The sequence below is a fragment of the Bubalus kerabau genome, chromosome 12, assembly GCF_029407905.1.
Source record: "Bubalus kerabau isolate K-KA32 ecotype Philippines breed swamp buffalo chromosome 12, PCC_UOA_SB_1v2, whole genome shotgun sequence".
NCBI classification, from domain to species: domain Eukaryota; kingdom Metazoa; phylum Chordata; class Mammalia; order Artiodactyla; family Bovidae; genus Bubalus; species Bubalus kerabau.
Window position 1 is genome coordinate 74,217,662 of NC_073635.1, and position 27,362 is coordinate 74,245,023.

The 27,362-nt window shown below is 40.6% G+C and overlaps 1 protein-coding gene across 1 annotated transcript in view; it reads left to right on the plus strand.

The window, feature by feature from the left end:
- Positions 1 to 27,362, plus strand: part of LOC129624655 (ATP-binding cassette sub-family C member 4-like) — a 171,805-nt gene that overhangs the window by 137,045 nt on the left and 7,398 nt on the right. The window contains exons 28-30 of the mRNA XM_055542815.1: positions 12,837 to 13,009; positions 13,451 to 13,556; positions 23,172 to 23,306. Of these exons, the coding sequence (XP_055398790.1) occupies positions 12,837 to 13,009; positions 13,451 to 13,556; positions 23,172 to 23,306 (414 nt within the window). The remainder of the gene's footprint in view (positions 1 to 12,836; positions 13,010 to 13,450; positions 13,557 to 23,171; positions 23,307 to 27,362) is intronic.

The window sequence follows — 27,362 nt, forward strand, 5'->3', positions numbered from 1 at the left end:
ATTATAAAAATGCTAAAGTAGTAGATAATCCTAAGATCTACGTCTTTTTAAACTACATCCGGAACTTTCTATAAAAAGAAGGAAATGTGAGTTTATTTCACAGAGTCAAGTGTGTGGTTTCCATATATTGCTTCTGGAATTAACCCTGTTAACTTTGGTGATATCACTTACAGAAATCATCCCACTATTATGTTTCTCTAGAAATTGATTCCTTCAGTTCAATTCAGTTCAGTCACTCAGTCATGTCTGACTCTTTGCGGCCCCATGAATCGCAGCACGCCAGGCCTCCCTGTCCATCACAAACTCCTGGAGTTCACTCAAACTCAAGTCCATCGAGTCAGTGATGCCATCCAGCCATCTCATCCTATGGTGTCCCCTTCTCCTCCTGCCCTCAATCCCTCCCAGCATCAGAGTCTTTTCCAATGAGTCAGTTCTTCATATGAGGTGGCCAAAGTACTGGAGTTTCAGCTTTAGCATCATTTCCTCCAAAGAAATCCCAGGGCTGATCTCCTTTAGAATGGACTGGCTGGATCTCCTTGCAGTCCAAGGGACTCTCAAGAGTCTTCTCCAACACCACAGTTCAAAAGCATCAATTCTTTGGTGCTCAGCCTTCTTCACAGTCCAACTCTCACATCCATACATGACCACAGGAAAAACCATAGCCTTGACTAGACGGACTTTTGTTGGCAAAGTAACGTCTCTGCTTTTGAATATGCTATCTAGGTTGGTCATAACTTTCCTTCCAAGGAGTAAGCATCTTTTAATTACATGGCTGCAATCACTATCTGCAGTGATTTGGAGCCCAAAAAAATAAAGTCTGACACTGTTTCCACTGTTTCCCCATCTATTTCCCATGAAGTGATGGGACCAGATGCCATGATCGTGGTCTTCTGAATGTTGAGCTTTAAGCCAACTTTTTCACTCTCCACTTTCACTTTCATCAAGAGGCTTTTTAGTTCCTCTTCACGTTCTGCCATAAGGGTGGTGTCATCTGCATATCTGAGGTTATTGATATTTCTCCTGGTAATCTTGATTCCAGCTTATGTTTCTTCCAGTCCAGCGTTTCTCATGATGTATTCTGCATATAAAGTTAAATAAGCAGGGTGACAATATACAGCCTTGACATACTCCTTTTCCTATTTGGAACCAGTCTATTGTTTCATGTCCAGTTCTAACTGTTGCTTCCTGACCTGCATACAGATTTCTCAAGAGGCAGGTCAGGTGGTCTGGTATTCCCATCTCTTTCAGAATTTTTCACAGTTTATTGTGGTCCACAGAGTCAAAGGCTTTGGCTTAGTCAATAAAGCAGAAATAGATGTTTTTCTGGAACTCTCTTGCTTTTTCCATGATCCAGAGGATGTTGGCAATTTGATCTCTGGTTCCTCTGCCTTTTCTAAAACCAGCTTGAACATCAGGAAGTTCATGGTTCCCTTATTGCTGAAGCCTGGCTTGGAGACTTTTGAGCATTACTTTACTAGCATTGATTCCTTATGACTATTTTAAAAGAAAACTTACCAAATCATTGATTGAAAAACATACAAATGTGATAAAGAAATAATTCCTCAAGGATCTGGATAAAGGGGTGATTTATCAGTCTAAGCTATTGTTGTTCAGTTGCTAAGTCACTTCTGACTCTTTGTGACCCCATGGGCTACAGCATGCCAGGCTTCCCTGTCCCTCACCATCTCCTGGAGTTTGCCCAAGTTCATGTCCATTGACTAGATGATGCCATCCAACCATCTCATCCTCTGTCTCCCTCTTCTGTTTCTGCCTTCAATGTTTCCCAGCATCAGGGTCTTTTCCAATGAGTCAACTCTTTGCATCAGGTGGCCAAAACATTGGAGCTTCAGCTTCAGCATCAGTCTTTCCAGAGAATATTCAGGGTTGATTTCCTTTAAGATTGACTAGTTTGATCTCCTTGTTTTCCAAGGGACTCTCAATAGTGTTCTCCAGTACCACAGTACAAAAGCATCGATTCTTCAGCATTCTTTTATTGTCCAGGTCTTGCATCTGTACATGACTACTGGAAAGACCATAGGTTTGATTATACAGACCTTTGTCAACAAAGTGATATATTTGCTTTTTAACATACTGTCTAGTTTTGTCATAGCTTTCCTTCCAAGAAGCAACCATCTTCTAATTTCAAGGCTACAGTTACCATCTGCAGTGATTTTTAAGTCCAAGAAGAAGAAATCTGTCACTGCTTCTATCTTTTCCCCTTCTATTTGCCATGAAATGATGGAACTGGATGCCATGATCTTAGTTTTCTTAATGTTGAGATTTAAGCCACTTTTTTCACTCTCTTCCTTCACCCCATCAAGAGATATCACTAAATCAATGAAATCAGTTTTTAAGCGAACCAGAAACCCTAGTTATTAATTTGCAAATGACGCCTAACTGGATATGTGAACCCAAACTCACAAAGTTAACTTGAGAATGAATAGCAGGGAACCAATATGTTTTCCTCTTTATGAACTTCAATTAAAAGTAAAAGATGGCTTAGAAAAATTTTTAAGGTCCTCTAGTCCTGTTTAGTCCTTCTTCTTTGGCAGAGATGGACACTCAGAAGGAAGACAGCCCTATGGATGCTGCCTGTCTCATTTTGGTTATTTTTCTAAATATGTTGAAAGTAATGTAATAAAAATTTGCCAACTTACTGTAAACTGATAAAAGTCCATCAGAAATTGATGCTATTGGGGTGCTAAAAAGCAAAGGCAGCTCCAAAAATATAACATGAGTAGTGCCTGAAGATGAAGCACTTTATCACTCAGAGGTTAAAAGATCATAGTAGATAAAACTCTGGAAATGAATCATTGATGTGTTGCTTCTGTTAAAAAGCAAAAACAAAACACGTTAGATACTGGGATTTGGAATTAAGAGTATAGTATGGGGGCTTCTGCAGTTGCTCAGTGATAAAGAGTCTGCCTGCAGTGGAGAAGTGGGATTGATCCCTGAGTTTGTAAGATTCCCTGGAGGAGGAAATGGTAACCCACCCCAATATGCTTGCCTGGGAAATCCCATGGACAGAGGAACCTGGCGGGCTGCAATCTATAAGCTCTATGACTTAGCAACTAAACAATAACAAAAATGTCCTGTCAAACTGGGAAGAAATCATGTGGTTAAATGTCTGGCATTGATAGTGTCTCTGTTAGGACACAAGTGTGTCTCATCACACAGGAAAGCAAGATACAGAAACCTGGGCATCAGCAACCTGTGCATCAGGAACCATGTTATTCGGTCCTTGCAGTGGCAACAGGTCTCATGTCCATTTCCCCAGGCTTTGTATTAGGTGAACTTCCTTAACTGCTGGCCCTGCTCTAGTGAAAGCTTTTCCCCATTTGTTGATTGCATTTCAGTGTCTCCTTCTGACCCACACCAGATTTTCTTTTTGAAAAGTAAGAAATTTCCACAAAATGTGGAAACCATCTGACCTCTGTGTTCCCCTCCTGTGAGGGGCATCAGCACCAACTACACAGAGTGCACACAGTGATGATGGAGACAGGGTGCCTTATAAGTCCAGATCTCTTCAAGAAAATCAGAGATAACAAAGGAACATTTCATGCAAAGATGGGCTTGATAAAGGACATAAATGGTATGGACCTAACAGACGCAGAAGATATTAAAAAGAGATGGCAAGAATACACAGAAGAACTGTACAAAAAAGATCTTCATGACCCAGATAATCACGATGGTGTGATCACTGACCTAGAGCCAGACATCCTGGAATGTGAAGTCAAGTTGGCCTTAGAAAGCATCATTACAAACAAAGCTAGTGGAGGTGATGGAATTCCGGTTGAGCTATTCCAAACCCTGAAAGATGATGCTGTGAAAGTGCTGCTCTCAAAATGCCAGCAAATTTGGAAAACTCAGCAGTGGCCACAGGACTGGAAAAGGTCAGTTTTCATCCCAATCCCAAAGAAAGGCAATGCCAAAGAATGCTCAAATTACCTCACAATCTCACACGCTAGTCAAATAATGCTTAAAATTCTCCAAGCCAGGCTTCAGCAATATGTGAACCGTGAACTTCCTGATGTTCAAGCTGGTTTTAGAAAAGGCAGAGGAACCAGAGTCAAATTGCCAACATCCGCTGGATCATGGAAAAAGCAAGAGAGTTCCAGAAAAACATCTATTTCTGCTTTATTGACTATGCCAAAGCCTTTGACTGTGTGGATCACAATAAACTGTGGAAAATTCTGAAAGAGATGGGAATACCAGACCACCTGACCTGCCTCTTGAGAAATCTGTATACAGGTCAGGAAGCAACAGTTAGAACTGGATATAGAACAACAGTCTGGTTCCAAATAGGAAAAGGAGTATGTCAAGGCTGTATATTGTCACCCTGCTTATTTAACTTATATGCAGAACACATCATGAGAAACGCTGGACTGGAAGAAACACACGCTGGAATCAAGATTACCGGGAGAAATATCAATAACCTCAGATATGCAGATGACACCACCCTTATGGCAGAAAGTGAAGAGGAACTCAAAAGCCTCTTGATGAAAGTGAAAGTGGAGAGTGAAAAAGTTGGCTTAAAGCTCAACATTCAGAAAACTACAATCATGGCATCCAGTCCCATCACTTCATGGGAAATAGATGGGGAAACAGTGGAAACAGTGTCAGACTTTATTTTTTTGGGCTCCAAAATCACTGCAGATGGTGACTGCAGCCATGAAATTAAAAGATGCTTACTCCTTGGAAGGAAAGTTATGACCAACCTAGATAGCATATTCAAAAGCAGAGACGTTACTTTGCCAACAAAAGTCCGTCTAGTCAAGGCTATGGTTTTTCCTGTGGTCATGTACGGATGTGAGAGTTGGACTGTGAAGAAGGCTGAGTGCCAAAGAATTGATGCTTTTGAACTGTGGTGTTGGAGAAGACTCTTGAGAGTCCCTTGGACTGCAAGGAGATCCAGCCAGTCCATTTTAAAGGAGATCAGCCCTGGGATTTCTTTGGAAGGAATGATGCTGAAGCTGAAACCCCAGTACTTTGGCCACATCATGCAAAGAGTTGACTCATTGGAAAAGACTCTGATGCTGGGAGGGATTGGGGGCAGGAGGAGAAGGGGAGGACAGAGGATGAGATGGCTGGATGGCATCACTGACTCGATGGACGTGAGTCTGGGTGAACTCCGGGAGTTGGTGATGGATAGGCAGGCCTGGCGTGCTGCGATTCATGGAATCACAAAGAGTTGGACACGACTGAGTGACTGATCTGATCTGATCTGATTATTTTCCCAAGCTCAAAAATAATCTGGAGTATTCTATACAGAGATGTATGGTTTTGAATAGTAATTATTTGTTCTCTTTTCCTTTAATTATAACTTTTTCAGTGCTTTCCTTTGTTTAAAATGTGATATGAATTCTTGGAGCCAGTTAATTTTATAAGAATATATCCTTTATACAATTACACTTAATAAGAAAACAGTTTTATATGTAAATTATTTATCCATATGAATTTAGTTTCCAATTTATAGGAACAGATATGTCACACAATTAGAGTCACTTATGCCTTCATTCATGTTGTTGCTGTTTGTCACGTCTGACTCTTCTGCAACCCAATGAACTACAGCCCGCCATGCTCCTCTGTCCATGGGATTTCTCAGTCAAGACCACTGGAGTGGTTGCAATTTCCTTAGCCAGGGGGTCTCACCCAGGATCGAACCCAAGTCTCCTGCTTGGCAGAAGGATCCTTTACCACTGAGCCACCAGGGAATCCCACCTTCATCCAGCCAGCAAATATCTACTGAGAGCTTGTCAGGCAATGTTGCAGATTCTGGGGCTGTCATAGTCATCAAGAGACAAAATGTCTGTCCTTTTGGAGCTTAAATTCTCCTGGAGAAGTTGAAAAACAAGCCAATGCATATGTTAAAAAATCTCAGTGCGAATACATGCAAAGGAGAAAAGTGAAGCAGAGCATGAAGAGGGGTGAGCTGATAGCATTATTAATAATGGGCAATATCTATTAATCTGTTACAAATTCTGCATGAACTGACTCATTTACTATTCTTCACAATGTTAGGAGGTACACACCTTTATAATTATGATATTATAGTCTTACTTAGAGTTTAGGAAGCTAAGATAGAGTAGGTTCAGGAATTTGCCCAGTTGGCACAGCCAGGCAAGACTTACCCCCAGGCTGCGTGGCTTCAAGTCTTCTCCAATTTGTTTTTGTTTGGCTGCAAAAAAAAAAAAAAAAAAGTCAACAAAGAGTCCAAAAGCAGTATTTGGGTGCAGTCTCAAAAATGAAAGAATGATCTTGGCTCATTTCCAAGGGAAACCATTTAGTATCACAGTAATCCAAGTCTATGCCCCAAACACTAATGCCAAAAAAGCTGTAGTTGAACAGTTCGATGAAGACCTACAAGACCTTCTAGAACTAAAACCAGAAAACATGTCTTCTTCATCATAGGGGACTGAATACAAAAGTAGGAAGTCAAGAGATACGTGGAGTAACAGGCAAGTGTGGCCTTGGAGTACAAAATGAAGCAGGCCAAAGGCTAACAGGGTTTTTCCAAGAGAACATGCTGGTCATAGCCAACATCCTCTTCTAACAACATGAGACAGCTCTACACATGGACGTCACCAGATAGTCAATACCAAAATCAGATTGATTATATTCTTTGCAGCCAAAGATGGAGAAGCTCTATACAGTCAGCAAAAACAAGACCAGTAGCTGGCTGTGGCTCAGATCATGAACTCCTTAGTGCAAAACTCAGGCTTAAATGGAAGAAAGTAGGGACAATCACAAGGAATTCCAATGTGACCTAAAACTAATCCCTTACAAATTATACAGTGGAAGTGACAACTAGATTCAAGGGATTAGTTCTGATAGACAGAAGTGCCTGAAGATCTATGGACACAGGTTTGTAACACTCTACAGGAGGTGGTGAAAAAAACCATCCCCAAGAAAAAGAAATGCAACAAGGCAAAATGGTTGTCTGAGAAGGCCTTACAACTAGCTGAGAAAAGAAGAGAAGCAAAAGGCAAAGGAGTACAGGAAAGATATACGCATCTCACTGAAGAGTTCCAAAGAATAGCACAGAGAGATAAGAAAGCCTTCCTAAGTGATCAGTGCAAAGAAATAGAGGAAAGCAATAGAAAAGGAAAGACTTGAGATCTCGTCACCAAAATTAGCAATACTAAGGGAACATTTCCTGCGAGGATGGGCACAATAAAAGATAGAAACAGTATGGATATAAAAGAAGCAGAAGATATTAAGAAGAGGTGGCAAGAATACGTGGAAGAACTATTTTTATAAAAGGTCTTAATGACACAAATAGCCACAATGGTGTGATCACTCAGTTAGAGACAAGACGTCCTGGAGTGTGAAGTCAAGTGGGCCTTAGGAGGCATCATGATGAAGAAAGCTAGTGGAGATGATGGAATTCCAGCTGATCTATTTCAAATGGGTGAACATATCTCCACTCATCAACAGAAAAATGGATTAAAGATTTACTGAGCATGGCCCTGCCCTTCAGAACAAGACCCAGTTTCCCCCTGTCAGTCTCTCCCATCAAGAAGCTTCCAAAAGCCTCTTATCCTTCTCCATGCAGACAGAATGAAAACCACAATCACAGAAAACTAACCAATCTAATCACATAGACCTTGTCTAACTATGAAACTATGAGTCATGCCCTTTAGGGCCACCCAAGACGGATGGGTCATGGTGGAGAGTTCTATAAAATGTGGTCCACTGGAGAAGGGAATGGCAAACCGCTTCAGTATTCTTGCCTAGATAACCCCATGAACAATATGAAAAGGCAAAAAGATAGGACACTGAAAGATGAGCTCCCCAGGTTGGTAGGTGCTCAATAATCTACTGGAGATCAGTGGAGAAATAACTCCAGAAAGAATGAAGAGACAGAGCCAAAGCAAAAGAAGTACCCAGATGTGGATGTGACTGGTGATAGAAGCAAGGTCCAATGCTGTAAAGAGCAATATTGCATAGGAAACTGAAATGTTAGGTCCATGAATCAAGGCAAGTTGGAAGTGGTCAAACATGAGATGGCAAGAGTGAACATCGGCATTTAGGGAATTGGGGAACTAAAATGGACTGGAGTGGGTGAATTTAACTCAGATGACCATTATATCTACTACTGTGGGCAAGAATCACTTCAAAAAAATGGAGTAGCCATCATAATCTACAAAAGAGACTGAAATGCAGTACTAGGATGTAATCTCAAAAATGACAGAATGATCTCTGTTCGTTTCCAAGGCAAACCATTCAATATCATGATAATCCAACTCTATGCCCTCAACAGTAATGCTGAAGAAGCTGAAGTTGAATGGTTCTATGGAGACCTACAAGAACTTTTAGAACTAACACCCCAAAAGATGTCCTTTTCATTATAGGGGACTGGAATGAAAAAGTAGGAAGTCAAGAAACACCTGGAGTAACAGGCAAATTTGGCCTTGGAGTACAGAATGAAGCCGGGCAAAGGCAAATAGAGTTTTGCCAAGAGAAGACACTGATCATAGGAAACACCCTCTTCCAACAAGACAAGAGAAGACTCTACACAGGGACATCACCAGATGGTCAACACCAAAATCAGATTGATTATATTCTTTGCAGCCAAAGATGGAGAAGCTCTAAACAGTTAGGAAAAATAAGACTGGGACGTGGCTGTGGCTCAAATCATAAACTCCTTATTGCCGAATTCAGATTAAATTCAAGAAAGCAGGGAAAACCACTAGAGCATTCAGGTATGACCTAAATCAAATCCCTTACAATTATACAGTAGAAGTGAGAAATAGATTTAAGGGACTAGATCTGATAGGGTACCTGATAAACTATTGACAGAGGTTCATGACATCGTACAGGAGACATGGATCAGGACCATCCCCAAGAAAAAGACATGCAAAAAAGCAAAATGGCTGTCTGAGGAGGCCTTACACATAGCTGTGAAAAGAAAAGTGGAAAGCAAAGGAGGAAAGGAAATATATAAATATCTGAATGCAGAGTTCCAAGGAATGGCAAGGAGAGATATGAAAGCCTTTCTCAGTGTTCAATTCAAAGAAATAGAGGAAAACAATAGAATGGGAAAGATTAGAGATCTCTTCAAGAAAATTAAAGATACCAAGGGAACATTTCATGCAAAGATGGGCTCGATAAAGGACAGAAATGGTATGGACCTAACAGAAGCAAAAGATATTAAGAAGAGGTGGCAAGAATACAAAGAAGAACTGTACAAAAAAGATCTTCATGACCCAGATAATCACAATTGTGTCATCACTCATGTAGATCCAGACATCCTGGAATGTGAAATCAAGTGGGCCTTAGGAAGCATCACTAAGAACAAAGCTAATGGAGGTGATGGAATTCCAGTTGAGCTATTTCAAATCGTAAAAGATGATTCTGTGAAAGTGCTGCACTGAATATGCCAGCAAATTTGGAAAACTCAGCAGTGGCCACAGGACTGAACAAGGTCAGTTTTCATTTCAGTCTTAAAGAAAGGTCATGCCAAAGAATGCTCAAACTCTGCACAATTGCACTCATCTCACACACTAGTAATGTAATGCTTATAATTATCCAAGCCAGGCTTTAACAATATGTGACTGTAAACTTCCAGATGTTCAAGCTGGTTTTAGAAAAGGCAGAGGAACCAGAGTTCAAATGGCCAACATCTGCTGGTTCATCAAAAAAGCTAGAGTTCCAGAAAAACATCAATTTCTACTTTGTGACTCTGCCAAAGCCTTTGACTGTGTGGATCACAATAAACTATGGAAAATTCTGAAGGAGATGGAAATACCAGTCCACCTGACCTGCCTCTTGAGAAATCTGTATGCAGGTCAGGAAGCAACAGTTAGAATTGGACATCGAACCAGAGACTGGTTCCAAATAGGAAAAGTAGTACATCAAGGCTGCATATTGTCACCCTGCTTATTTAACTTATATGCAGAGTATATCATGAGAAATGCTGGGCTGGAAGAAGCACAAGCTGGAATCAAGATTTCCAGGAGAAATATGAATAAATTCAGATATGCAGGTGACACCACCCTTATGGCAGAAAGTGAACAAGAACTAAAGAGCCTCTTGATGAAAGTGAAAGAGGAGAGCAAAAAACTTGGCTTAAAGCTCAACATTCAGAAAACGAAGATCATGGCATCCGGTTCCATCACTTCATGGGAAATAGATGGGGAAACAGTGGTAGACTTTATTTTTGGGGGCTCCAAAATCACTGCAGATGGTGACTGCAGCCATGAAATTAAAAGACGCTTACTCCTTGGAAGGAAAGTTCTGACCAACTTAGCATATTAAAAAGCAGAGACGTTACTTTGCCAACAATGGTCCATGTAGTCAATGCTATGGTTTTTCCTGTTGTCACGTATGGATGTGAGAGTTGGACTATAAAGAAAGCTGAGCACTGAAGAATTGATGCTTTTGAACTGTGGTGTTGGAGAAGACTCTTGTGAGTCACTTGTACTGCAAGGAAATCCAACCAGTCCATCCTATAGGAAATCAGTCCTGAATATTCATTGGAAGGACTGATCTTGAAGCTGAAACTCCAGTACTTTGGCCACCTGATGCAAATAACTGACTCATTTGAAAAAAGCCTGATGCTGGAAAAGATAGAAGGCAGGAGGATAAGGCGTCAACAAAGGATGACATGGTTGGATGGCCTCACTGACTCAATGAACATGAGTTTGAATAAACTCTGGGAGTTGGTGATGGACAGGGAGGCCTTCTGTGCTGCGGTCCATGGGGTTGCAAAGAGTTAGACATGACAGAGCGACTGAACTGAACTGAACTGATTTCAAATCCTAAAAGATGATGCTGTTCAAGTGCTGCACTCAATATGCCAGCAAATTTGGAAGACTCAACAGTGGCCACAGGACTGGTAAGATCAGTCTTCATTCCATTCCCATAGAAGGGCAGTGCCAAAAAAATATTCAAATTACCACACAGTTGCACTCATTTCCCATGCTAGCAAGGTAATGCTCAAAATCCTTCACGCTAAGCTTCAACTGTATATGAACCAAGAACTTCCAAATTTCCAAACTGGATTTAGAAAATCCAGAGAAACTGGATATCAAATTGCCAACATCCACTGGATCATTGAAAAAGCAAAAGAATTCCAGAAAAACATCTGCTTCATTGACTACACTATAGCCTTTGACTGTGTGGATCACAACAAACTGTGGAAAATTCTTAAAGAGATAAGAATACTGGATCACCTTACTTGCCTCCTGCGAAACCTGTATGCAGGTCAAGAAGCAACAGTTAGAACCAGACAGGGAACAACTGGTTCCAAAGCAACAATTTGGACTGGTTCCAAATTGGGAAAGGAGTACATCAAGGCTATATATTATCACCTTGCTTATTTGACTTATATGCAGAGTACATCATGCGACATGCCAGGCTGGAGGAAGCTGGCATCAAGATTGCTGAGAGAAATGTCAATGACATCAGATATGCACCTGACACCACCCTAGTGGTAGAAAGTGAAGAGGAACTAAAGAGCTTCTTGATAAAAGTGAAAGAGGAGTGTGAAAAAGCTGGCTTAAAGCTCAACATTCAAGAAACTAAGATCATGGCATTCTATCTCATCACTTCATTGCAATATATGGGGAAATAGTGGAAAAAATGACAGACATTATTTCCAAAATCACTGCAGATGGTGACTGCAGCCATGAAATTAAAAGATGTTTGCTCCTGGGAAAAGGAGTTATTACAAACCTAGACAGAATATTAAAAAGCAGAGACATCACTTTGCCAACAAATTCTATGTAGTCAAACATATGGTTTTCCCAGTAGTCATGTACCAGTGTGAGAGCTGGACCATAAAGAAGGCTGAGTGCTGAAGAACTGATGCTTTTGAACTACGGTTCTGGAGAAGATTGTTGTGAGTCCCTTGGACCACAAGCAGATAAGGAAAGTCAGTCCTAAAGGAAATCAACCCTGAATTTTCCTTTGAAGGACTGATGATGAAGCTGAAGCTCCAGTACTTTGGCCACCTGATGTGAAGAGATGACTCATTGGAAAAGACCCTGATGCTGGAAAAGATGGAATCAAGTTAAGAAGGGTACGAAAGAGGACAAGATGGTTGGATGGCATCGCTGACTTAATGGACATGAGTTTGAGCAAACTCCAAGCAATAGTGAAGGGCAAGGAACCCTGGTGTGCTGCTGTCCATGCGGTTGCAAAGTGTTGGACACGACTCAGTGACAACAACAGCAACCTGTATCCATATGCTGGGGGAATAAGATGTTGTGTTTTATTTTTCATGTGTTATTATTCACTACAATGCATTTATGACACTGAAGAGAATGCACTGGATTGGTCCACTATTTATAGGATTAAACTTGGAAAAGAACCATCATTAGAATGGGCTCCAGGATTACTAATGTATAAGGGGCAGTTTGCCATTGTTTGAAACTTGCATACATTAAACTTCAGAAAATAGTAAAGGGCCAATAAGACTATATCTCCAGAGAACCAGATTTTCTGTAAAATTTTGGAAAGTTTTTCTCTAGTGTACCAATTCCTATGCAAAATGTACTTTGGGAAACTTGACTCAATCATAAAGATCCTTTTAACTTTTCTGTTTAAATCACATTGGGAGAAATAGCTTCACTTTTTGAGAGACTTCCCTAAGTAACCCCTAGGTGGGGTTTCTGGTGGATATCCTGTGATGGGAATGGGGGACACTGAGATCTTTCTGTCCTGACTTGACTCCACCATCTTTCTCAGTGAACATTCACTGGAAGGAGCTCTCCCCATCACCTGGGTGTACATTTAAGATACTTAAAGATGTCAAAGCTCTAGTGTCTAAGAGGTTTGTCTACTTCAGTAGCAATTTGCTTGGAAAAATGTCATTCTTTCTGTATCCACAGGTACAACTTAAAGAATCCATTGAAAGTCTTCCTGCTAAAATGAATACTGAATTAGCAGAATCTGGCTTGAACTTGAGTGTCGGTCAGAAACAACTGGTGTGCCTTGCCAGGGTTCTTCTCAGGAAGAATCAGATATTGATTCTAGACAAAGCCACATCATATGTGGATCCAAGGTATGAAGCTGAACCCCAGTAAATCTTGAATCTGACTTGTAAATGTGGTAAATGGAAAACATTTAGTGAATCTTCTAAATGTTTCTAAGTGCTCGCTTGGCCTCATGGATATCTGTTGATAATATTAATTCCAGAAAACAAAGGATAAAACCAAGACATGCTATATGGTGTCAATGTTGTTATGAGGCATCATAAGAGAGCTGAATTCCTAAATCCAGCTCCTGATAGTTTCAAGCAATTTGGAGGGAAGACTAATTTTCCATCATTTTATGAAAAATAGTAAATTTCTAAGTAGACTGTTTATACTTAGTTTTTTAGGAACAAGACTATATGTTAAAGTATTGATTTTTAAAAACATTGTAAAAATATCATAGGATATTTTTAAGTCTTAAGTCTGCTTTTCCTGTCTTTACTGAATTAAATCAACTTCTTTGTTTCTAGAACTGATGAGTTAATACAAAAAAGAATTCGTGAGAGATTTGCCCAGTGCACTGTGCTGACCATTGCACACAGGTTGAGCACCGTTATTGACTGTGATTGGATAATGGTAAGACCCTCTCCATTTTAGCTGTTTCCATTTATGTTCAATTTTCAATGTATCCTTCCTTGTAAAATTTGATAGGAACCTCCATTAATGTTTCTCTTAGTTTCTTCTCTCATTCCTGAAAATTACTCAAGTACTTAACTATACTTTTAGAATGTACTATTAAATAATATATCCAATAATCTTATATTTTCATAATAAAAGTTTATTTGAGTTGTCATTTCTTTATGATGGCCAACTGTTAAAATATTCCAAACCCAAGTTACAGCTCCATATTTTAGTGGGGAGGAACTCAGTCATTTTCACTGTGTCATAGTTGTTTCAGCATTTTTGGAGTCCCTTATCAAAAAAAATAGCTCGAACTTAGACTGCCAGGAAGCTGATGGCTAAAGTTGTAGAATTTCTCAGGAGTCCGTGAGAAGAAACGGCCTAATGAGAAAAACAGTATTTTTTAACTGAAAGGATTTAATATAAGAAATGTGTTACATAGGGATTAGAGGGCTAGAAAAGTGAAACACTGGGGTAATGATTTTAGAAAACAGCTACCATATCCTCGGACAGATCTCCAGACCTGAGAACTCGGAAGAGAGGCCCTAAAGAATTGATGCTTGGACCTCTGAGGAGAGGTCACTGCCCTGTTGCTGGTCACATTTGTGAGGGGGCAGGATGGGGCTGGTTCTCCAGGTGCTAATAGCCGGGAGCTGGAGTCAGGTCCCAGTGCTGAGGTGATGCTAGGAGCAGAATCAGGTAGCATATTAGCTGTTTCCCACTTTCAGTCTTCCTCTAGTGCCCCCTACTGGCAACCTAACAAAGGCCACCGGGCAAAAGAGTCTGAACTGTTGCAGTGACTTGCAGAGACCCAGCTTCTGCATCACAGATGAGAGTTTGGAAAGAAAGGCAAATCAGGGATGAGAGACTAACCAAACAACCAGCAAGTCTCTTAACAATAGCTCTGTTCTTTACACACAGCAAGCTCCAAGCTTTGGTCTCTGGATTTCTGTCTAGTATCTTCCTTTCAGGTTTCGTTGGCTCTTTCTTCCTTAGTAATTTAATATTTCCTTCCTTAGCTTTATTTCCTTCCTCCATCTCTTCCTTTTCTCTCTCTTTTCCGTTTTATCTCTTTCCTTGTCCTTTCCCTCTGTTGCTTGCTCAGTTTCAATAAATGAGAAATGGGATGTGGCTTTATAACATAAGAAAAGCATTCCTCAAAGGAAAAACTCTGGCAGCAAATAATCTCAGGGAATGCAAAATACTTTAAGACATTTTGATGGTCCATACAAAACAGGTAATAATCACTAATGGCTGATCAGTAATACCCACAGTTCCTTGTGTCTAAGGATAATAGTACCATCTCTTTTGACTTCTTCAGCAGCTTCTGGAATATCACCTCCTGTCCTTACGCCACATGCATTGTCAGATGGGATCATCAGTGGGGCACTGACTAGATATCAGGCTGTCAGCATTGAGGCAGTGCTTGTAGTCTCACTCCCCAAGCTGGACGTGCCTCCCTCTGGGAAGGCAGATGACAGGAGTGGGGCGTCCCCAGCCAAAAGGATGCTCTAGGCTCCAAGCAGTGTGTCTGGCTACCCGGACTAGACATCACGGTAGGAAGCAGGCTCTACCTGCAGACTTTCATGAGAGATGGGGTGGCATTCAAGACTGACCAACAGTGACTCTTAATTTCTAGAAATGTTTTGCGTCAGGCATCCTTAGTCCTTCATTTTGTGTTCTTGAATGCTAATTGGAAAAGTAACCTTTCATTTTTAGTTTTTACCTGTCACTTTGTTGGTCTTACCTCTCAACATTGTATTTCAAAGACTGTCCCCCAATGCACCATTTTTCCACAACAAATAAATGATGCTGTGAAATGTACCTGTTTCAAGCCCTTTGTCAGGTTTTAGACATAGCAGCAGAAAGATGGCTTGATCTGCAGCTCAGTTAAGTGTCTGTTCAATTAAATTCTTTGTTCCCAAATGTACCCTGAATATTTATTTTTGGTTTTGGTATTACAGAATTAATGGCATTCATGGTAATAGATTCTTTTTATTGTCTAATTCTTAGAAGTACTGTCAGCTTGAAATGTGTGGTTGGTTAGAGAAACTGAAGAAGGCAGAATTTGGAGGACATGTCGCCTGGTCAATCCTAAAGTGTTATCACTCAGCACCTGATCTGCAGATGTGAACATCTATACCCTCTCAACCAGTCAGCATTCTTAATATTATCAAATACATTCATTTTTTAAATGCTTTACTTACTGGTTTGTTGTTCAGTCACTCAGTCATGTCCGACTCTTTGCAACCCCATGGACTGCAGCATGCCAGGCTTCACTGTCTTTTGCTATCTCCCAGAACTCACTCAAACTCATGTTCATTGAGTTGGTGATCCCATCCAACCATCTTACATTCTGTTGTCCCCTTCTCCTCCTTCTCCCAATCTTTCCCATCATCAGGGTCTTTGCCAGTGAGTTGGCTTATTGCATCAGGTGGCCAAAGTATTGGGGCTTCAGCTGCAGCATCAGTCCTTCCAGTGAATATTCAGGGTTGATTTCCTTTGGGATTGACTGGTTTGATCTCTTGCAGTCCAGGAGACTCTTAAGAGTCTTCTCCAGCACCACAGTTCAAAAGCATCAATTCTTAGACTGGCACCCAGCCTTGTTTATGGTCCAACTCTTACATCCATACATGACTTCTGGAAAAACCATAGCTTTGACTAAATGGGCCTTTGTCAGCAAAGCAATGTCTCTACTGTTTAATACACTGTCTAGGTTTGTCATAACTTTTCTTCCAAGGAGCAAGTGTCTTTTACTTACCAATATCTCCTGGTAAGGAGGTTATAAATTTCTATAATCTCAAATTTTTTCTCTCTTGGTCAATGTCTATGAACAAATATTTAAAGTAGTTTCATGAAGCAGTGCACTGCCCGTCCCTCCCCAACTTTCTAGTTTTGTCTTACTCTGTTCTCCCTCCTTCCTTTACAGCTAAAACCACACTGATGGTCTTTCAGTTCTCCAAATTCAATATTCACTCTCTTATAATGTGCCCTCTCTAGACTGTTGGCTTAGTCTAAGGTGCCTGCAGTGGAAATGGTGAGATAGTGGGGCCTGAGCTAGATAAGGAAGTGGAGCCAAGTGGACTGTGTGATGGATTGAACATGGGATCTAAGAGCAGAGAGAGAGGTTGACACTGGTTTATGGGTGCAGAGACTGAGCATCTGGGCGAATGGGGAAGATGGAGGGAGAAGGGAAAGGCAAGGGTTCTCTTTGGAGCCTGTCACCTTTGTGATGAATGACCTTGTTTCCAGGAAAGGATCTTACCCTTCACTGTGGAGCTGCTCTTCCCACTCCTGTGTTGGGAGACCTTCAGTTTAAGGTTCGCTGGTTGAGGTCATCAGTGATGTCATGGGAAGGTCCCACCAGGAGATGTAAGCTTGGCCCTGTGTTTACATCTCAGTCTGAGCTGGTTGTGGTTGCTGACTCCTCTGGTAGGAATAACAGGATTAGACCTCAGAGCACCAAGAGACAGGCATCCCCCAGCTTCAGGGTTGGGGACTGTCCTCTGTGCTCCATTCACCCCAGGTGTAAAGCTTGTATGTTATTCTAGAGCTTCTAATTACCAGTTGGCTTTCAATGCAGCAAAAACATCACAAATAATGTTCTCTCTCAAACCTTCAATTTTTGAGGCAAACTTATTTTTATTGCTTGCTTTAGAACTATAGACATACCTTGTTTTATTGTGCTTCCCAGATACTGCATTTTTTACAAATTGAAAGCTTGTCATAAACCTGCATTGAGCAAGTCTATAGGCACCATTTTTCCATCAGCATTTGCTTATTCCATGTCTTTGTGTCACCTTTTGGTAATTATCACAATATATCAGACATTTTCACTATCAATGCAGTTGCTTTGGTGATCCGTAACATCAATGATCTTTGATATTACTACTATGACTTACTGAAGTCTCTGATGATGGTTAATATGTTTTAGCAATGCCTTATTTTTAAGTTAAGGTCTGTAAATTATTTTTTTTTCAGACATAATGCTATTGCACACATGCTTGGTTATAGTATAGTGTAAACATAACTACTATATGCCCTGGAAAACCAGAGAATTCACGTGACTCACTTTACGGCAATATTCAGTGTATTCTGGTGTTCTGAAACTGAACCTGGAATAGCTCTGAGGGATGCCTATACCAGTTCCTTTCTGGAAAGCAAGTGATTGTTTGTTCTGAAAGCTTTAAGGATATAAAGAGAAGCCAATCTGCTGCAAAGCCTGATGCTTCACAGGGAGGGCTGCTAGCCTGGGGGAGGGGCTTGGGGAAGTGACAGATGCTGACGAAGGAGGGGCATAACCAACAGCGCTGTCACCATAGAGTCCTGTCACTGCAGGTGTTAAGGTGTAATAATTACATATTGTTGCACCGATGAATACTTAGGCACAAAAATAGATGGATATTTTCTTTTATTCTGTTTTTTAAAATGAAGAGCCTAACTCGTAAAAATATATTTTTGTTACAAAAAGGCAATAAATGTGCAAGGTAAAAATAGGAAAAAATTTTTTAAATCTCATAAAGGGAAGATTACAAAATATGCACCACCAGAAAGTAACAGTTGTATAGTGGTATAATATTATTTGGATAAAATTATAACTATTAATAGTTTGATAATTAGTCTTATGCAAAACAGAGAGAAAATCAGCAGAATTTTTATAGCAACAATATATTCTTAAAATCCCCCATGTCATGAATTAATTTTCTATAGCACGGTTTTAATAGCTGCCTAAAATTTCATCTTAGAGATCGAGTATAATTAATCTGAAATCTTGACATAATATGGGCTTCCCTGGTAGCTCAAACTGTTAAGAATCTGCCTGCAATGCAGGAGACCCAGGTTTGATCCCTGGATCAGGAAGATCCCCTGCAGAAGGGAAGGGCTATCAACAGAGGAACCTAGCAGGCTACAGTCCATGGGGTCGCAAAGAGTCAGACATGACTGAGCAACTAACACTTTCACTTTAGAGATTATATATTTTTTAAATTGTCACTTTTATTCAAAAATCTTGAAATGATTAGATGGATATGGTTTTGCTTAGTGTAAGTGAACAAGAGAAAAGGCTTGTTGGGAAACAACTGTGACCCAGTTAATAGCTTTGTGTATGTGTTCCCTCTCTGGATGGATTTACCCAGTTTTAGTTTGTTAAACCATTTCAGAATTTTATTTTCCAAAGAAATTCTCTTAATTTTAAGTATCTTAAAGATGTCATAACAGCATCTAAGTTATGATTAAGCATAAAAGTCATAACAGCAACTAAGTCAATTGTCCTCATTTGCTCCAAAATAGCGGAGAAAGACAGACAAATTAGAAATCCTTTTTCTCCTAAGACTCACTACTGTCTCTACATTAGAGAGTTCTTACTGCAGACTTTAGGATTAGCTGGGTGCTTGTGACCTGTTTTCTCTGCATCCAATAGCACAGCTGTTGCCTCCAATTCCTGCACACTGCAGTCTTCATGTCACCTGAATTCTCCCTAGAACCATGAACAAAGAAGCACGTGAATATCTGCACTTGCGTTAACAGTATTGTTGTCTGTGGTCAACATTTTCATTGTCTGCAGCTAGACAATTCTTTGGAAATGAATGATGAAGAACCAAAACCAGGGACAGGAAACTCAGATTCCACCTCTTTTGTTTATAGTCAGTCTTATGATGTTATGTTCTTTATGTTTCTTCCTCAACACAAACCTCTTCTCAGTAGAATTTTTCCCAGAGAAATCAAAACCAGAAACTGTTGTAATATCCCCACTTGGAAAGCACAAAACAGCTCATACCTAACTAGAGTTTTACTTAAGTCTGTTTTTCACCTTCATGGAACATTTCTTTCAGAAGCCTACATGGCTGCAATTAGAATATTTCAGAAGTGGAAACTCCTTCAAAAACTCCAAAAGATTTCACTCACGTTTTCAAAGGAAAATAACTAATATGGATGTAGAAAGCACACTTGGGGAGAAGAGATTACTTTAAGAGGGGAGTGCTTATGAGCAAAGGCAGCAGATTGAGGAAAGTGACTGTGGAGGTGACCGTGAGCCAGCCTTCATCATCCGCCTGGTGAGAGACTAACTTATTATTTAAAGATCTAGGAAAGGATTTTGAGTTAATACTTGCCATGTTGCCCCGTCACTGAGAAAATCGCGGGCACCCATGTCACCAGTGAGGGACCCACGATGCAAGTTTGGACAGCTGTCCCTGTGTCATCACCTGGCGACCAGAAACAGATATGACACAGACCTTCCCCTTGCAGCTCTACTTGTCGATAAGTGGGGCTCCCTCTCTACTGTTGTCATCATTTCTTATGGGGCTTTAACTCCATCCTCTCCCGCCCCTCACCTCTCCATGCACTCACCCACCTCTCCTTGCATTCCTCTTTTTCACTGATGGCATCTTGCCAATGAATGGATCAAGTTATCTTGCAGTTGCTGCTGCTGCTGCTAAGTCGCTTCAGTCATGTCCAACTCTGTGCAACCCCATAGACGGCAGCCCACCAGGCTCCCCCGTCCCTGGGATTCTCCAGGCAAGAACACTGGAGTGGGTTGCCATTATCTTACAGTGGGTCCATTTAATTTTTCTGTCTAGACAGCTACCAGGAATATCTGCACATAAACAGGTTTGATAAACACATCTTCACTGAACTTATGTAACTCACTTACTTGTCCAACATAATGTGTTTTTACTTAACCTACTAGAGCTTGATAAGTAATTCAAGATTGGATTTCCTGGAGAGATCCTGGGGTTCAGGGATTATTATCACACCAATTTTAATGTGTGATTTAGTTTATAGTTTAACTTGTGTTACAGAAACGGTGGGGGCATATGGGAAAGTATATGAGATTTTTCTTATAAGGGATGAAAAAAATCCAAAACCATACCTATTTTTCTGTACACGAAGAGAATTTAGATTTGCTTTATGTTTATTTGTTCTGAAATATCTGGAATCTTTGATCAAGCTTCTGCTGCTAAGTCACGTCAGTTGTATCCTACTCTGTGCGACCCCATAGATGGCAGCCCATCAGGCTCCCCCATCCCTGGGATTCTCCAGGCAAGAATCCTGGAGCGGGTTGCCATTTCCTTCTCCAGTGCATGAAAGTGAAGCCTTTCAGTCGTGTCCAACTCTTTGCGACCCATGGACTGCAGCCTACCAGGCTCTTCCATCCATAAGATTTCCCAGGCAAGAGTACTGGAGTGGGTTACCATTGCCTTCTCCTTTGATCAAGCTAGTAAATGTAAAAGTTAAGTTGGTAAAATTCTGTTTCCAGCTATTTTTCAGTCTATGTCTCATCTTAGCTCTTATAGCCCCTAACGTCTTGCCTTTTAAGTTTAATTACATCCAATTTATTTTTGCTTTTATTTCTTTTGCTTTGGGAGACTGATCAAAGAAAATATTGCTGTGATTTATGTCAAAGTGTTCTCTACCTGTGTTTTCCTTTTGTTTTATAGTACCCAGTCTAATCTTAGGTCTTAAAACTATTTTGAGTTTATTTTTATGTGTAGTATGAGGGAGTATTCTAATTTCTTTCATTTCCAGGTATGCAGCTTTCCCAGAACTATCTAGCAAAGAGACTGTCTTTTCTTCAATATATATTCTTACCTAATCTTTCATAGATTAATTGAACACAGATATTTGGAGACTTGTATTTTAAAACTGCAGTTTTTCTTCTGCAACATCAGGAGGAACAGTTATATTCTATCTATGCTATGCTTAAGTAAAATTGCACATTCAGGGCATCTAAATTGACATGCCTAATTGACATATAGAAAATTCATCATGTGGATGAGACATTCAATTATTCTTGGACTCTTTTGAGAAAGGTGCTCTTAACAATGATTCACAGTATAAGCAAAAGATTAATAGGAATATGACCTTTGTGAGACTTAAAAAATGGTTCCAATTAAATACAAAGGATGAAGTTAACTGCAATACCTACGTGTAGAAAAAATAACTTGTGTCTTGTTTAGAGTTCCAGCATATTCTCTTCCTTTTTTAAAAAAATAATATTATGAATTTATTTTTGGCTGTGCTGGGTCTTCTTTGCTGTTTGGGCTTTTCTCTAGTTGTGGCAAATTGTGGTGCATGAACTTATTTGCTCCACAGCATGTGGGGTCTTCCTGGACTAGGGATCAAACCTGGGACTCCTGCATTGGCAGGCAGATTCTTTTACCACTAAGCCACCAGGTAAGCCCATACCACATATTCTCTTTAGATATATTTATTCTAAGTATGACCTAAATGAAGAATTAAATTCCACTTCACATCAGAACTATGTTTGTAGTTCTATTATTTGGGTCAATTGTTTCAGGTACTTTTCCCCCCTCCATAACCATTAACCAAGGTCACTCAAAAGTAGAAAGGCAGAGTTAAGAGCCCCTTCCTCTCCCTTTCAATTTCCAATTAGCAGGTTTGTTAATTAGCAATAAAAGGGGTGAAAGGCAAGCAGCTTAAGAAAGAAAGAGAAAGAAGCAAAAAAAGGTAATTTGTGAAAACAGATTCAGATCCTAGGCAGTTCAGGTTGGACTGCCCCATGTGTTGTTCAGGCTGTGATCACTTCAATTTGGAGCTCAATTTCTTATTTGCTTTTATAGACTTATCCAAAAAGAAAACTGGATTTCTAGAAATTCCTTCTGTGCAGAGTAGTTCTGCAAAAGCTGCTTATATATCAGCTACTGTTGCCAGCCTTCCACTCTCATAATAATAAACTACAGCCACAGCCAACTTCAAGAAGCATCTTAACCGCTTGGACAAGGGATTCTGCCCCTCTTGTTGTTGTTCAGTCACTCAGTCTCTAGGTTTCTAATCCTTTGTGACCCCATGGACTGCAGGACTCCAGACTTCCCTGTCCTTCGATACTTACTGGAGTTTGCTCAAACTCATGTCCATTGAATTGGTGATGCCATCCAGCCATCTCATACTCTGCCATCCCCTTCTCCTCCTGCCTTCAAACTTTCCCAGCATCAGAGTCTTTTGCAGTGAGTCAGCTCTTCCCATCAGGTGGCGAAAGTAATGGTGCTTCAGCTTCAGCATTAGTCCTTCCAGTAGGGGCTGACATAATCCAGGACCCTAAAGAAGTTCCGGAAGCATTTACTTTTTTCCCCACAATATTGCTCAGATTGTCAAATCAACTTGACAATTAATTTGTTGTCGGGACACTGCCATGTGGTTTGTATGATGTCAACCTACTTTTTAGATAAATGCAGTCTGATTTTCTTGAACCAAGACCTTTCCCAACTCTGTGTATCTGTATAAATAGCCCTCAAAGCTCAGAGTCTGGGAGCTAAAAGCACTAACTAATGATAACAACCCCAAATGCCCTGGGCAGAATATAAAATGCTACAGACTGTCCTGTTCTAGTAATCATATTCTAAACTTTTCATTTTCTTCCATTGCTATAACCATATAATGATGAAAGGTTGGGCTGGGCCTTTGTCTACCTAGTAAAACAGGGGAATCAAACCATTTAAATATCAGTCCTACCACCCAGATTCTTCCCGACCTGCCCCTTTTTGAAATATTGTCTGAGTTATGTTACTGGGAGATGTTGTGTGCTCATGGGTTTCTTTCTACTGTTAACAGGTTTTGGATTCAGGGACATGGAAAGAATATCGTCTGCCATATAATTTGCTGCGAGATAGAAACAGCCTATTTTACAAGATGGTGCAACAACTGGGAGAGGCAGAGGCTGCTGTCCTCACCAAAAGGGCAACATAGGTGAGCCTGCTGCAGGAAGCTGTAATTAAAATTCACCTCCAGGGTGCACTCTTCACAAGATGTCCACCAAGGGTCTGGGAACAAGCACTCTGTGCTCTTTTCAATTAGAAGTCACCAGAGAGGAAGCTTCATGACTGGGTCTTAACAACATGTGGCAGGTGGAAGGGAGGTCTGCTGAGAATCTGCAGCAGTGCTGGGGGTGGGGTTGGGATGTGTGAACCCTTCTGTGTGCACACACCTGTGCCTGAGACAGAGATTTTGGATTCGACTTTCCACATGTTTGGACTCTGAGTTGAGATTCTCATGGAGCACTGAACACCCTCATTTTGCAGACCCTTTACATTCATTCTGATTGGTGCTCAGTATATTAGTGATACAAGTTCTGTTGAGAAATATCCAGGAAATTTGAGAGTTTAAGGGGGAAAATCTTGAAATATTTTGATTCTAGAAAGATATTCCAGAGAAAGGTGTAGGTCTCTTCTATTTTGTAATCTATAAAGAAAACTCTTACCTGAAATTATCACTTTGTCCCTAATTATTGTTGTTTAGAATTAGGTCCATTTGTCCCCCATGCTTCCTCTATATTCTAGAAGGTGAAATTGTCATCAGGACAAATCAAGAACTCACAACACCTTCACACTGTAGTCTTAATGGTGCCTGAAGGTTTACAGAGCACTTTCACAGAGATGAGGTGTGTGAAGCACTAACCACTGTGTGTGGTGTGAGGAAGGGGCTCAGTGAGTAACATTCAGGTCACGTGGTATCTTCCTAACAGAGGTGAAGTGGTAACCAAGGTCTGGTTTAAGAGGCTTAGCCACTGTCATGCAGCCATCTGTAAGTCTTTCTGGAACCAGGTGGGAGTAGGATTGGGGTTGATGGAAAGATAGATGGAAGGAAGGAAGGTCTGGTGTTCTTGCCCCTTAAAATGCATGGCTCAGGGTGGGATTTGGCTTCACCATTGAAAATTTCTCTCTGGATATTAAATTATGGGTGTATTTTCCATTCTTCATTCTTTACTGCCTCTCCCAGATTTTCACTTGTAATTAGAATAAGATTATTTGTGTAATATTTAAAATGTCTTAAAGGAAATATGTCCCAGTGTCTTAAATACTTCTATATGAAAGATTTATCTAAAATGTGGCCTAAGTTCCTCACTGTCTCTTCTCAATCCTCTCTAGAAATGAGGAAATGCAGAGCAGGACCTTCCGCCACTCATCATGTAGGAGACTTCCTGGGCCTCAGAGTTGGCTGAAGAGTTGGCAGAGTTAGAGTTTGTGCTTAGGTTTAAGGAAAAGGAAGTCTGTGTTCTGAACTTTTCATAAGTACTTACATTGTGTGCAAATGTTTAGAAGCTGAACAAGGAACTCTGTATTTTTTTTTATGCCTGAAATTCACAGAGTGCTTTTATCTACTAGAGTGTCTCCCAGTCAGACCATCCTTCCTGAGACCTCGAAAGCCAGGAATCTCCCAAACCCTTTTGCTCTTTTGACCTTAGGCATTTCACATCAAAAAGAGGTGTTCCCACCTGTATGTCTAGGTCTTCATTTTAAAACTATATTATCATGACACTGAGTAATAAGAAATAAAACACAGAATTTTAGATTGGTCCAGATAATAAGATAATAGGATTCAACCCTCTCTTTGTACAGGTGAGGAAACTAAGGTGCTTTGGAAGGAAGGTGGCCTTATGTACATAACTTGTGTTAAGCTAGTCTGCAGCAGGTACAGAATTATAAATTTGTTATTTCAGTAAATATTTTAAATCAAGTGTAACATACATACTGAAGCAGACATAGGTCATAGAATTAGAAATCTTGAGATTCCTGGTCTAGTAATCCTGCACCTACTCTAACAATATAAATGGTAAGTTATATTTGTGTAGTTTTTTATAATTTATTTTCTACAGTTCTCATATGTATGATTTCACATACTCTCCTGATGGTTCATTTTTATCCCATGTAATGGATGAGTAGAGTGGGTCCAGGGCTCACCCAAGGTCACAGAGCTGGTCCAGGGAGCACAGAGGGGGAATTATTGAGGGAGGCTGGGTGCTGTCCTAAGTGCTGGGTGCTGTCCTAAGTACTGTGTTCTGCATTGAGCCTGAGAACACTGCTCCTGTCACATGTTAGCCAAGGTAGGGCCAGTCACCGAAGTTCACAGGGTGGCAGAATCTCACTCATGGATTTCAGTCCTGCCACTGGCTCAGCTCACCTCTACATAAAGAAATGCATTTCTTAATTCTCATCCCATCTTGACATTACTTCTGCATACTCTGCATCCTCTTAGAAGGAGAAGCTGTCAGATTATCAGCTTTTTGAATGTGCAAGCATCAGATATCAGTGCATTGTTCAGAGCTATAACATGGGGAGCACTAGCCTAAGTCACAAGCTTTCACTCTAATAGAACAGAATTCATTCATCTGAAAAGAAAACCCAACATCTGGGAGAAGGTGCTTCCACATCACATTTTCTTGAACTTGTAGCTCAGATGAGCTGATTACTGTCTGATTGACCCTTTTGGATGATCCATGAAATAGTAGAGAAAGTACATTTTAGATACATAAAGCTAACAGGGGCTGCAGTTTGCTAGGGATGCCATACAAAGAACAAAGAGTAGGAGATTTAAACAGCAGAAACTCATATCCTCACAGCCCTGGAGATTGGAAGTCTGAGGTCAAGATGTCAGCAGTGTTGGTTTCCTCTGAGGTCTCTCTCCTTGTCCTGCAGACACCATCTTCTATCAGTGTCCTCACATGCTCTTCCCTCTGTGTGAGCCTGTGTCCTGGTCTCTTCTTATGAAATCTCCAGTCTGTTAGATTAGGACCCAGTTGTATGATTTCATTTTAACTTTATTGCCTCTTTAAAGATGCTGTCTCCAAATACAGTCACATTATGAGATACTGTGCTCTGTGCTACTGGGGAGTTTAGAACTTCAACAGGCAAAATTGGAAGTGAGAGGGTAACAGGCAGGAAGACCAGGGGTCTCCAGAGAGAGTAGGCTGAAAGTGTCAGACATTTTTTATCTCTCTCTTAAGCTGCAGGAGGAAACAAACTACTAGTGATATATTTTTTACCCTTCTCTATACAAAGATCATGGCATCCGGTCCCACCACTTCATGGGAAATAGATGGGGAAACAGTGTCAGACTTTATTTTTCTGGGCTCCAAAATCACTACAGATGGTGACTGCAGCCATGAAATTAAAAGACGCTTACTCCTTGGAAGGAAAGTTATGACCAACCTAGATAGCATATTCAAAAGCAGAGACATTACTTTGCCAACAAAGGTTTGTCTAGTCAAGGCTATGGTTTTTCCTGTGGTCATGTATGGATGTGAGAGTTGGACTGTGAAGAAGGCTGAGCACCGAAGAATTGATGCTTTTGAACTGTGGTGTTGGAGAAGACTCTTGAGAGTCCCTTGGACTGCAAGGAGATCCAGCCAGTCCATTTTGAAGATCAGCCCTGGGATTTCTTTGGAAGGAATGATGCTAAAGCTGAAACTCCAGTACTTTGGCCGCCTCATGCGAAGAGTTGACTCATTGGAAAAGACTCTGATGCTGGGAGGGATTGGGGGCAGGAGGAGAAGGAGATGACAGAGGATCAGATGACTGGACGGCATCACTGACTCGATGGACGTGAGTCTGAGTGAACTCCAGGAGTTGGTGATGGACAGGGAGGCCTGGCGTGCTGTGATTCATGGGGTCTCAAAGAGTTGGACATGACTGAGCGACTGATCTGATCTGATCTGATACAAAATTATATGCTCCAAAAAAAGAAATGCAAAAAGGTAAAATGGTTGTCTGGTGAGGCCTTATAAATAGCTGAGAAAAGAAGAGAAGCTAAAGGCAAAGGAGAAAAGGAAAGATATACCCATTTGAATGCAGAGTTCCAAAGAATAGCAAGGAGAGATATGAAAGCCTTCCTCAGAGATCAATGCAAAGAAATAGAGGGAAAAAATAGAATGGGAAAGACTAGAAATCTCTTCAAGAAAATTAGAAATACCAAGGGAACATTTCATGCAAAGATGGGTACAATAAAGGACAGAAATGGTATGGACCT